This window comes from Cavia porcellus, unplaced genomic scaffold (assembly GCF_034190915.1).
Source record: "Cavia porcellus strain 051 isolate PalLab524CR breed Dunkin Hartley unplaced genomic scaffold, mCavPor4.1 scaffold_11, whole genome shotgun sequence".
Taxonomy (NCBI): Eukaryota; Metazoa; Chordata; class Mammalia; order Rodentia; family Caviidae; genus Cavia; species Cavia porcellus.
Genome location: NW_026947494.1, coordinates 83990138 through 84002272, shown reverse-complemented (window position 1 = coordinate 84002272; position 12135 = coordinate 83990138). Strand labels below are relative to the sequence as shown.

General features: G+C 40.0%; 1 protein-coding gene and 1 non-coding gene across 5 annotated transcripts in view; one reads left to right on the top strand and one right to left on the bottom strand.

The window, feature by feature from the left end:
• The window catches only part of LOC100727621 (chromatin remodeling regulator CECR2), a 159842-nt gene that overhangs the window by 132531 nt on the left and 15176 nt on the right, over positions 1 to 12135 (top strand). For all 4 annotated transcript variants that reach the window (XM_063258655.1, XM_063258656.1, XM_063258654.1 and 1 more), the window contains 6 exons: positions 6118 to 6271; positions 8945 to 9074; positions 10051 to 10088; positions 10175 to 10266; positions 10480 to 10606; positions 11322 to 11710. In XM_063258655.1, coding sequence (XP_063114725.1) covers positions 6118 to 6271; positions 8945 to 9074; positions 10051 to 10088; positions 10175 to 10266; positions 10480 to 10606; positions 11322 to 11710 — 930 coding nt within the window. The remainder of the gene's footprint in view (positions 1 to 6117; positions 6272 to 8944; positions 9075 to 10050; positions 10089 to 10174; positions 10267 to 10479; positions 10607 to 11321; positions 11711 to 12135) is intronic.
• On the bottom strand, positions 11861 to 11963 carry LOC111757875 (small nucleolar RNA U13). The gene has a single exon (XR_002792128.2). It is a non-coding gene; the product is annotated as a small nucleolar RNA U13 (small nucleolar RNA).

Here is a 12135-nt window from a genome sequence, read left to right as displayed (position 1 = left end):
ATATGCTTGCAGGGCCATAATCCCAGGCATACTCCTTAGTAGTGAGGAGGCCAGTGAGTCTCACCACCTGCCTTTGAGAGGCAGCCCTGGCATTGCTAAAACCAAAGATCTTGGCTAATAAGACTTTAAAGAATGTCAGGGGTTTTTTAGTTAGCTTCTCATTAAGATGTCTTCTTGATCCTAATAAGCCTCTTTCTTATCAAAGTATTTAAACACCAGCCCTTGGCCCATTTGCAGCTGGTCCCTTTTAAAGAAAACATTGCAGAGTGAGGCAGCGTGTGAGGCTTCCCCACAATACACTAGTTTTTGGTTTGGTTTTCACTCATTTGGTTATACCAGGCCTTCTGTAGTTACCACACTCCCTAAGTACCTTCAGGAAGTGAGTGCTGCCCTGTTACAGAGTGTTTATTAGCACCTGCTTCACCTCAAAATGGCATGGTGCTCAATTAGCACAGAAATCCTAAGACATAGACTCTCTGTACAGTACACAACACAGATTTTTTTTTTTAAGATGGGAATGGTGTAAAATAATTGTCATAACTCACATAGTATGGAAAACAAAATTACATGCTCAAAAACGTAAAGGAGATCTGAACACTCAGGAGACTGAAACAGAATGATTGTCACAAATTTAAGACCAGCCTGGGCTACAAAAGTGAGCACAACACAAGTCCAAACTGCATAGCGAGACTGTCTTTTTAAAAAAAAAAAAAAGGAATTAAGAAATGTAAGGCAGAATTGAGTTAATGTAAATCAGCCAGGCCACAGGGAATTTCATCTGACCCAACCATGCTGGGAAGGATTCTGAAGAAAGTCTCCTAGAAACAGGTGGAGTGGACCTGCAGGGGACTGAGCCACAGCTGGCAGGGTCTGCTGCCAACGCTGATGCAGGTTTCTGATCTAAACTTGAAAAGACATTCAGAGAGCTGTAAGTTTACTGCTCAGAGATGCTATAATTCAGCTTATTCCATTAGTGTAACTTGTATGCTTAGCATTTACATGGTAACATACAGGGGGAAAAAACCAATAACCAGACACACATTATATAGTTCTGTATGTAACCAACATGAATACAAACACAGAAACATTAAGCAGATAGGTGATTGCCAGACACTGGAGGAGTGAGACTGAAAATGGCTACTTAGTTAATGTCTCACAAAACAAACCCATTCTAATACAGAAATTTGTTTCTGTTCCTATGATGCCTACTATGTAACTCAGGCTGGCCTTGAACTCAGTGTGTATCCCGGACTGGCCTCAAACTCTCAGTGATCCTCCTGCCTCAGGCTTCCAAATGCTAGGATTGTAGATGTGCACCACCATGCTTGGCTTTGCATATTTTTGCTTAATGATACTTTTTTTTTTTTTTTTTTTGAGACAATTTCTGTGTAGCCCAAGTTGGCCTCAAGCTGAGAGCAATCCTGCCTCAGCCTCCCAGATGATTCATTTCTGAACCACCGATTTAAAAGTAGGAATCATCCCAGCCATGATGGCACATGCTTATAATTCCAGCACTTTGGGAGACCAAGGTAGGAAGATTGCAAATTCAAATCCCACCTGGGCAATTTAGTAAGGCCTTGTCTCAATTTTTTTTTCAAATAACAGGGTGTTGGTTACTTTCCTCTGGTTGCTGAGACAAAATACGTGATACTCAAAATTAAGGAGGGAAAAACAGTTTGTGGAGTTCCAAGGCAGGGTGGCATGGCAGAGGGGCAACAGTTCACAGCAGTGAGAACAAAAGAATCAAGGGAGCCTCTCTTTGTCTCTTATATTGTAAGCAGGCTGCCTGCCCTCAGGTGGATATAGGTAGACTCACAACGTCTCAGTGCCTTCCTCTTGCACAGGCTCAGGATGCTTACAGAATGAGTACCCTGGCCCCCAGAGTCATTTAGTTAAACTTTTAAACTTAAGTTGACACAGTGAACAATGTCCTAGAGGGCTACAATGGGATGCAGAACTGATGAATTAGTAAAGCATCTGGACCTCTAAAGTGGACACAGTTTGTCAGCCATTGCATAGGGTTGAGGGTATAGCTGAATGGTAGAGCATCCCAGGGTTTTGTCCAGAAAGGAGTAGATAGTGGGATTAGAAAAAAGGAAAAACAGGAAAAAGAGAAAAGAGGGAAAGACAAGCACTGAGATAGTAGTGGAGAGAAAATAGGGAAATTGATCAGGTGAGCTGTTATTTATTCTACGTAGGAAGAGCAGAGATAAGGAATAGACACTATCTAGCTGAAATAAATATAAGATATTTTTGAAAAATGCTTAAGATAGATACATTTAACCTGATTTACTGTATACAATTTGATTTTTTTTTTTTTGAAAAGAATACATAATACAAACGGGAGGCTGAGGCAGGAAAGTTGTTGCAAGTTCAAGACCAATCTGGGCTACAAAGTGAGTCCAAGGCCAACCTGAACTGCATACCAATACCCTATCTCAAAAAAAAAAAGAGTGTGGTACTCTATTAGTATGTACAATTTTGTGCTTTTTATTAGCATTAGTAATTATAGGATTTCATTCAGAGGAAGCCTTGTAGTTTAATGAAAAGGGGTAGAAAAGTGTTCCTCAGGAGTTGTGACCTTATTTTCCTAATTCCTCAAATTTCTCTTTATAAATTAAAATTTACAGAGCAAGGATATAGCTCAGTGGCACAGTGCCTGACTGGTGAGTATGAGGCCATGAGTTCTATCTCTGGTACCCCCCCAAAATAAAATTTATTTTTGTCTATAATGTTGTCATTTTGGTATGATTTAGATCAATATTGATTGTCTGACTGACCTAACCAATAGTCGCAGGCAGTTTTTATTAAGAAAAATTGGTAATAGCCAAGGTAGGCTGTGCTTTGGGAGGCTAATACCCAACCTAGACATTTAATGAGTAGACAATGTTTAAAACATAAAGACTGGGGATATAAATTAGTGGGAAGTCCCTATGCTCATTTTCCAGTAATACTGAGAAATGAAACAAAAAAACAAACATGGAATATCTTTTCATACAGAAGTATTTCTCAAACCAGATATGGTGGCACTCATCTGTAATCCTAGTACTTGGAAGACAAAGCAGGAGGATCCCCACAAGTTTGAGGCCAGCCTGCCTATACAGTGAGTTCAAAGCTAATCAGAATTACATAGCAAGACTGTCACACACACACACACACACTCACACACAAAAATTCTCACATGAATGATGCTGAAATCTGGCAGATACCCTCTACTTGTTACAGACAGGTTTATGTGCACAGTTAATAATTGCTTCTAGATAAACGTGTGAAACCAGGATTTTCCCAAAATGATTCAGCCTCCAATAAAAAAGAATAACTTATGTGCCCTCCCCCCAAAAATGGATGTTGAACACATTCCTGTGATCCCAGCATCATTTGTTCTGTAGTATGCTAGGGCAGAAGGATTGCTGCAAGTTTAAGACCAGCCTGGGGGCTGGGGATTTAGCTCAGCGGCATAAGCGCCTGCCTTAAAAGCAGGCAGTCGTGAGTTCGAACCCCGGTACCGATAAAAAGGAAAAAGACAAAAAAAAAAAAAAAAAAAAAAAAGACCAGCCTGGACTAGATAGCAAAACCCCGTCTTGAAAACAAACAAGATAAATTATGTCTGATTGGTTTGGTTGGTTGATTTTATGATACTGGAGGTTAAGCCCAGAGCCTTCACACTGAACTGTATCCCCAGCCATATGTAACTATGTATGTATGTTTTTATGTATTGCTAAGTTGCCAAGACTGGATTAAATTTGCAGTCCACCTTCCTCAGCATCCCAGAGTGCTAGGATTCGTCATGTACCAGCATATCATGCTTGATGTTTTTTATCAGAATATAAGCAGTGTCAAGGGCACATCCATAGGTTTTTCATTTGGACTATAAATTACATTATACAAATTTTAAATAGCTACAATAATTTATGTTCGTAGTTTTACATTTGAAAATTCCCACTTCATTGTTATCAAGTTAACTGTTCGTAATCAATTTTCGTACCTTGCCTTAAATATTCACACATTCTAATCCTTAAGTCTTTGAACATATTTTAATTTTAGGCTTTAATCAAGGATTGCTCGGAGGATAAAAAGATAGATTATTTTAAAACATGTATTGCAAGTTTAACTCCCAGTTTATTTGGAAAGGTTTGTTCTGAGCCCCAAATTTTCATAGAATGTAGAGACGACATACAGAAGACTGTTAAAGGCCTGGTAATTTCAGATTAGGTAATATTACTATTTAGATATTCATGCATTTGCTTCAAGCCTTTCTGCATGCACATACCACAAAACTGAGATCATATTAGACAGCTTTTTAACTTACGTATTTTGTCTTACATGTGAGTTGCATATTCATATTTGGTTTGTTTTGTGGGAGGCCAACAGTGGTTTGTAAGACATTTTTACATATTTAGATCATACATTCATATTCACTGCAGAAAGTTATATATTCTTTTCATAGATTCTTTCCTTGCTGAAAAAAATGTCACATCCCCAATTAGGCTCCAAATGAAATGGGATTATCTCCGAAGTTAATGTCAGTTTTGCCTCTGTTGACCCTTGATTGATTTTTGCAGCCTATATTCATTGTTACATGTTGACCTCTTCAATAGCAGTGTTCAAAAAAGTAATTATAGTTCTCACATCTGTATAATAGTTGAGGGAAGAACTGGGGATTTAGCTCAGTGGCTCAAGCACCTGCCTGGCAAGCATAAGGTCATGAATTGGATCCCCCATACCAAAAGAAAAAAGAAAAAAAAGTTGAGGGAAGAAACTGAAAAGGAATAACTTCTATGTTCTGGGCTGCAGAATGGCTCAGAGCTAGTTTTATTGGAGTATATGGTTTGTAAAATTGTTCAAAACGTTGTGGAGGTTGGGGCTGGAGATATGGCTCAGCAGCACAGTTCTGCCTGGCAAGTGCAAGGTCGTGAGTTCAGTTCCCAGTACCAAAAAAAAAAAAAAAAAAATTAGGAGGGTAATGATCCTTTTTCCATAACTTTTATTTTGTTTCCTTTTTAATTTTCATTTTATCAATATGTTTTTGCAGTACAATATTACATTTATCATGGGCAGTTGGCAGATGTGTGTACCACACCCTGATTGTTTTGATCTGTTTCACTTCATTTCTTAGTCACATTCCCTTGATTACCTGAGAACTTAATGTTGTTTGGGTTGAAAAATAAGGGGGAGTGTTGACTGATCTTTGAATAATTTTCAGGGCTTTCTCTATTGTCTTTTAAAACTCTCTCTGCGGGTTTTTGTTTTTATTTTTGTTTTATTTTCCCATACTAAAGGTTGAACCCAGGTCCTTCATACTGAGCTATATCCCAAGGCCTTTTTTATTTTTATTTTGAGACAGTGTCTCATAGAGTCACTAAAGTGCTTAGGCTGGGCTCAAACTTGGGATCTGTCTGCCTTAACTCCCAGAGTGCTAGGATTATAGGTATGTACTACTATGCCTGGCTCTTTTTCTGCATATTAAGAAAAATACAAAATAAAAGTTTCAAAATAGTGCATTATTGAATTTATGAATCTGTGTTCTGTCTGGTGTCTATCTTTTCATCCTTAGTATGCTTAGATGAAGGTGCTTTTAAAGTTTTCACTTTGATCAGATCTAAAGGAATGATCTCTCAGTTTGCCTCAGTTTCTCTGTTGTTCATTATCCATATGATTGTCTCCTACAGATAGTAAATTATATAAATCCATGGTCTCAAATTTTTGCCCAGTTTTAAAAACTCATTGTGAGCTGAGAATGATGGCACACACCTTACAATGCCAACACTTTGAGAAGCCGAAACAGGAAGCTGGCGAATCCACCCTAATCTGGGCAATTTAGTGATTTACTACAATCTGTCTCAAAAAATTAAAAAAAAAGACTTTTGATAACTCAGTGCAGAGGCCCTGGCCTCCATCCCTGCTACTACCAAAGCAAAGCAAACTGTTGTTTTATAATGTTATATGTTTATATATGCATATATGTTATAGATGATGAAGTTATCTTGTTTTTGTGCTTTAAATTCACCATCTAAGTTACCTAGTAGTATTTGTTGAATTTAGTGGATTAGATCTTAGTTCAAAAAGAAGAACTCTCATATTATCCTTTGACTTGATCTGTTCCTTGGCTCCTCACAGGAAACTCCTGTGCTCAGCAGGATGGAAAAGCAGAAGCGCAAAGAGGAGGAGGAAGAGCGGCAGATTCTCCTGGCTGTGCAGAAGAAAGAACAGGAGCAGATGCTCAAGGAGGAGAGGAAGCGGGAGTTGGAGGAAAAGGTCAAGGCGGTAGAAGGTATGTGGGCCTTCTGCCCAGGCCACAGGTGTCCATAGTTGGGAACAATAGTGTCACAGCCATGACTGGAACAAGCTGAGAATCACTCTTTGTTTCATCTGTTTCTTTTAGTTTGCCATCAGCTGTATTCTGTCATACTTACTTGCTTGAACCCAATCTCCCTTCCTTTTTTTTTTTTTTTTTTTTTTGTGGTACAAGGGATCAAACTCATGACCTCGTGTTTGCCAAGCAGGCACTTACGCTGCTGAGCTAAACCCCAGCCCCTGTCCCTCCTTTTATTCCTGTAAAGCACTTGTTTGTCGTTCCGTATATCTTGCAGTATCTTGCTTATTAGATCTCTGCTGTGTCTCATGCAAAATAGAAAAAAATGAGTGATAACAACTGATTTCACAGGGTTTGTTCTTTTCATATGTGTGTGTTTTTTGGTGTCCATTTCCCCTGCCCCCTGCCCCAAGCGCCACATGCTTTTATTTCTTTACTGATGCTTGCAGTGGTGGTTGACACTGTTACAGGACCACCTCAGGGACTACTTCACCCAAGTTCTTTCCCTGGGACACCTGGGCCTTGCTTTGCTTGGAGCCATCATTTCTTTCATTGCAGCGGCCGCCACTCGACTTTGTACTCCTTCATGTGCTGCACTGCACATAGTTGAGGTGCTCACAGTGGTCCCAGGCATGCTGCTCTTGCTTGCAGACCAAGAAGTTGGGAAAGTACTTCGGCTTGAGCAGCCAGATGAGTTGGTATGCAGAGTAGTCCGGCTGCTTGAGCGTCAGCTGCGCGTTATTCATCTCTTGCTGCATGGTCACCATCCCAAGCTTCTTCTGGTTGGGGAGGCTGTAGTCAGGCAGGAGGGTGAGCATGTGCAACAGATCAGGCTCCACTGAGGCCTCGCCAAGGCAGTATGGGGCCAGGTGGGCCCCCCATGGCTGCTCCACTGAAGATGTATGCAGCAGCTAGGGTCACTTCACGCCTACCTGGAAGCACTGTACCCTTCTGCAGCCTCAGCTTTCTGGGTCTATCTTTTGTTTCGTGGTTGGTTGGTTTGGGTTTGGGTTTTTTATTTTGTTTCTTGAGATAGGGTTGTAACCTGTAATCCAGGTTGGGCTTGAACTTGCTATGTAGCCTGGTTGGTCTCCACCTCTCAATCCTCCCAAGTGCTCAGCCTCCCAAGTGCTGCAGTGCTATAGACATGTACTACTGTATCTAGATACAGATGATTTTATCATAAATAAGGTATACATGAGAGATGTCTCAGATTTTTATGTAGGTATTAGTTCTAAAGTACTATTAGGGCAAAGTAATTTTTTTTCAGTTAGTAGGTCTATTTTATTTCAAGGAGAAACATAAAATAGGTCTGATTCTTGGTCTTGCTGTTTGTCTGTTTATGATTCTACAGTGCCAAAGATAAAAAGTGTTTTCTTGGATAGCAATTGTATTTATAAGCTGACCATGATAAATTATGTATAACAGATCATTTGTCATGGTTGGCTATAGACCAAAGCTTCCTTTCTTCCCCCTGCCCCCTTTGTGGTTGTGGTTGTGGTTGTGTGCTGTGTAGTCCAAGCCAACCTCAAACTTAGACTCCTCCTGCCTTGGCCTCCTGAATGTTGAGTGGTTTCTTTTATATAAATATATAGAAGCCTGACATGATGGTATACACCTTTAATCTCAACACTCAAGAGACTAAGGCAGCAAGACTGCAAATTTGTGGCTACCCTGGCTACAGAGCAAGATAGTGTCTCTGAATGAATGAAAGAAATTCCTAGAACTCTTAATTTTTTAATGAAACAGAGTAGTGTGTGGTTTTGACTTTCTCAGTATGATGTTTCAGTGCAAAATTTAGGTAAATGTTGGCTATGAAAATTAAAAGATTATGACCTCATGTGGTTTTTCCCTTCCCATTTTGAAGTGTTTCTTTCTATTCCTCATTGGGTTGACCCTCTCCCTGTCTAGCTGATTTCTTCATTCTAAAGCTGTTAGTTCGTGGGAGTTACAAATTTATTTTATTTGTTAAGTGTTGGATGTGTTTTGTTTCTGGTATTAGATTTAAACTCTGAGATAATAACTGGCTTTCATTTCTTCATATTTTACAGTGGATTATTAGGTATTCCATCATCATTTTACTTTATATAGACAGGTCCAAAACGTTATTTGCAGGCTTAGTTTCTAATACCCATAAAATTAGTAATGCCTGTTATAGGACTGCTTTACTTTCTTTGTGTTTTTGTTGTTGTTGTTTTGGTACCAAAGATTGAACTCACAACCTCCCGCTTGCCTGACAGGTTCTGAAATAAATCCCCAGGCACCAGGATTACTTTCTTAAGCAATTATTTGAGCACCTGTTTTGCACCAGCACTGTTCTACATAGTAGTAGTCAACAAGATAACTTAGTTGTTTTGTGGAATTTCCATTTTAATGGTGAGAAGATGGGGAATAGAGATACAGTACTGTGGAATTCAAGGTACTAGTGGAATCTAAAAGGAACAACCCAGATGCATGGGTAGACTGACATGATAGAAGTAGCATTTAAACAAGATTATCATGAGAGTTGTCTGAAGAGGTGACATTTGAATGAAGTGAGCAAGTTGCCCTGTTCCTGTGTGTGGCAAAGACCACTGTGGGCAGTGGAAGAACAAGCAAATGCACAGACTCAGTCGTACTTGCCCCTTACAGATCGTGCCAAGAGGAGAAAGCTCAGGGAAGAACGGGCATGGCTGCTGGCCCAGGGCAAGGAGCTGCCCCCAGAGCTCTCCCACCTGGACCCCGGCTCTCCCGCACGGGAAGGAAAGAAGACAAAGGATCTGTGAGTATTTAATCCCAGCAGCAGCAAGAGCACCTGGCCCTCTGCTGATGAACATTTCCCCATTTAATCCATATAGATCCCTGTGCGCTCAGCAGTGGCATTGCCATTTCAAGGCTGAGAAAACCTAATAAAGGACAGAATGAGCCTCAACCTCCAGCCTCCACCTGACCCCAGTGACCTGGCCACCCACACAGACCCACCTGTCTCCTCTTCGTCCCTTCTTCCTTTCCTCCTGCTGCCACACTCTAGAAGCACAGTGATATTTCTACACAAAATTCTTACTGTCCTAACTTTTTAAATTTAATGAAATCAGATTCAGTGGTTATATAATTTTTTTTTTTTTTTTTTGTCTTTTTCCTTTTTATCGGTATCGGAGATCAAACTCACGATTGCCTGCTTGCAAGGCAGGCGCTTATGCCGCTGAGCTAAATCCCCAGCTCCTTAAAATTATTTCTTAAAATGTGCACAACTTACTCTAAATTGTGATTTCTCTTGAAATTACTGGGTACCATTTGTATCTTTATTGCATGCTAGAAATTTCGAAACAAATGAGTAAATGTTCATTGCTAATGAGTTCATTCTGTCATATGCTTTTGTTTGGTTTGATTTTTAATACAGGATCTCACTCTAAGGCTCAAACTGACCTCAAACTTGAGCTCCTCTGCTGCAAGTGATAGTGGCGTTACAAGTGTGCATCACTACTCTAGGCTTTACTCTCTAGGTCCCAAAAATAAACCTAGAGCAAAACATTTCCATTGTCTAAAGTTTGAGAACAGTGATACTCCCTTTCATGTTAAGGTTTACTATCCCTAATCTTGGTATCCTTTTCAGAGAACATTAGCATTGTTGACAGACTTACCTAAAAAGAATTATTAAGACTATTCCAAATCTTAGTGTAGTCAACTATGTCTGAACCAAAAGCTAAGTTGAGAAAGTAGTTGGAGTTATTACTAATGTCTTATTTTCTGATTCATAGCTTTGAGTTGGATGATGATTTCACTGCCATGTATAAAGGTTAGTTCTCATTCTCAGTTAATATGTTTCTAACAGAAACATTAGCATGCAACTGTATTAATTAAATTCTCTTCTTTGGTTCTTAGTTCTGGATGTGGTAAAGGCTCACAAGGATTCCTGGCCCTTTTTGGAACCTGTGGATGAATCCTATGCCCCTAATTACTATCAGATTATTAAGGTATCTTCGAACGTATATGTAAGCATGTGATGTATACTTGGGTTTGGAGTTTTATGTTGGCTTGTTTTTCTGCAGAAGCAAGTCTCTGTGTATACATTTGGCTCCAGAACATCTTACGATATCAAAGTGACATTGCCTCTTGAGGACTATGAGATGTTTGGTTGGAGGATTATTCTAGTATAGTAATTAAATTAGTTATGTGTCCTACTTTAGATCCCCATGGATATTTCAAGCATGGAGAAGAAACTGAATGGAGGTTTATACTGTACCAAGGAGGAATTTGTAAACGACATGAAGACTATGTTCAGGAATTGTCGAAAATACAATGGAGAAAGTAGTGGTAAGAGATTTTGTGCTAAGTGTATGTCTATCCATTATCCATTAGAATAAAATGCCTTTCATTGCAAATGTACATTATCAAACTGTGATCTAAAAGCTATTACATTGGCCTGGCTCTTAGCCAGGAACTGTTTTCTGTGCTATAGGACAAAAGAGTATAACAGAAAGCTGTCTGGCCACAGGCCATTTCTCACCCCACAGACCAGGCTTTAAGTTGTCCCAGGCCTCGTCTCCACAGATAGGACTAAAACTAGAGAAGCTCACTCTCTACCTCCCTCTCTGTCCTCTGGAATTGAACCTTGGTATGCTAACAAGTGCTCTGTCACCGAGCCACAGCCCAGCCTGTCATTGTAAAATCATTTTGAGAAGACTGCATCATAGCTCTAATATCAAACCATAAGTGGTTCCAAGTCCTAAAACTTGGGGTTATATATAGACAAACTCAAATGCTTTAGTTTTTAAAACTAAGTAGACTCAGTGATAGTATTTAATAATTTTAATATTTTAGTCTTAAATAACTACATTTCTTCTGATTTGAGGCAGTGGTCCTAGTATGACTGTTTCAGTCATGCTTCTTGTGCTTCTATGGACAGAAACCATGTCTTCATTTTCTGAGCATAGCTCCACAAATAATATACCTCAATGAGGAATTAATGTAGAGTATACCCCAGCTGGATCTAAACTCTACTTTCAGGTCAATCCTTTTGTTCTTATAGAGTACACCAAGATGTCGGATAATTTAGAGAGGTGTTTCCATAGAGCAATGATGAAACACTTTCCTGGTGAAGATGGGGATACGGATGAAGAATTTTGGATTCGAGAGGATGAAAAGCGGGAGAAAAGACGGAGTAGGGCTGGGCGAAGTAGTGGGAGCCATGTATGGACTCGCTCTAGAGACTCTGAAGGGCCCAGCAGGAAACAGCAGCCAGTGGAAAATGGAGGAAAATCATTGCCCCCCACACGCCAAGCTTCCTCCTCTCAGGATGATCAGAGCAGGAGTTCTGCACAGTCGCCTCGAGATGCAGGCACTTCCAATGGCCCAGGCTTTTCTCACTCCCTGCACTGTGGTGGGATGCCCAACCAGGCCCCACTTTTAAACCAGATGGTAAGGCTTCTCCAGGCTGGCAATATTACGACGAAGGAAGGGCTGACCAGTTGGCACATTCTCTAAAATTAATACATGGGTGATTTCTTTTTCTTCTTATTTCAAATCTTCCTTTCTCTTAATAATATGAATCGTGTATTTTTTTTTTCACGTCAGATGGGTAATATGCCAATGTTGTAACAAGGTTCAAAAGGAGGCAGATGTCATTCATGCAGCATGAACACCCAATCATCACACTTATGAACCTGAGGATCTGAATCATGTATTCTTAATTTGGGCTAAAGTTGGGACTAAATAAAGACAGGGAGTAGGGAAGTACACAGATGAGGGTCCCAGCTAAGGCAGAAGGATGTTTGATCTGAGTCCAGGAGTTCAAGGTCTCCTTGGGCAACATAGCAAGACCTTAAGGGAAGGGGCTGGGGATT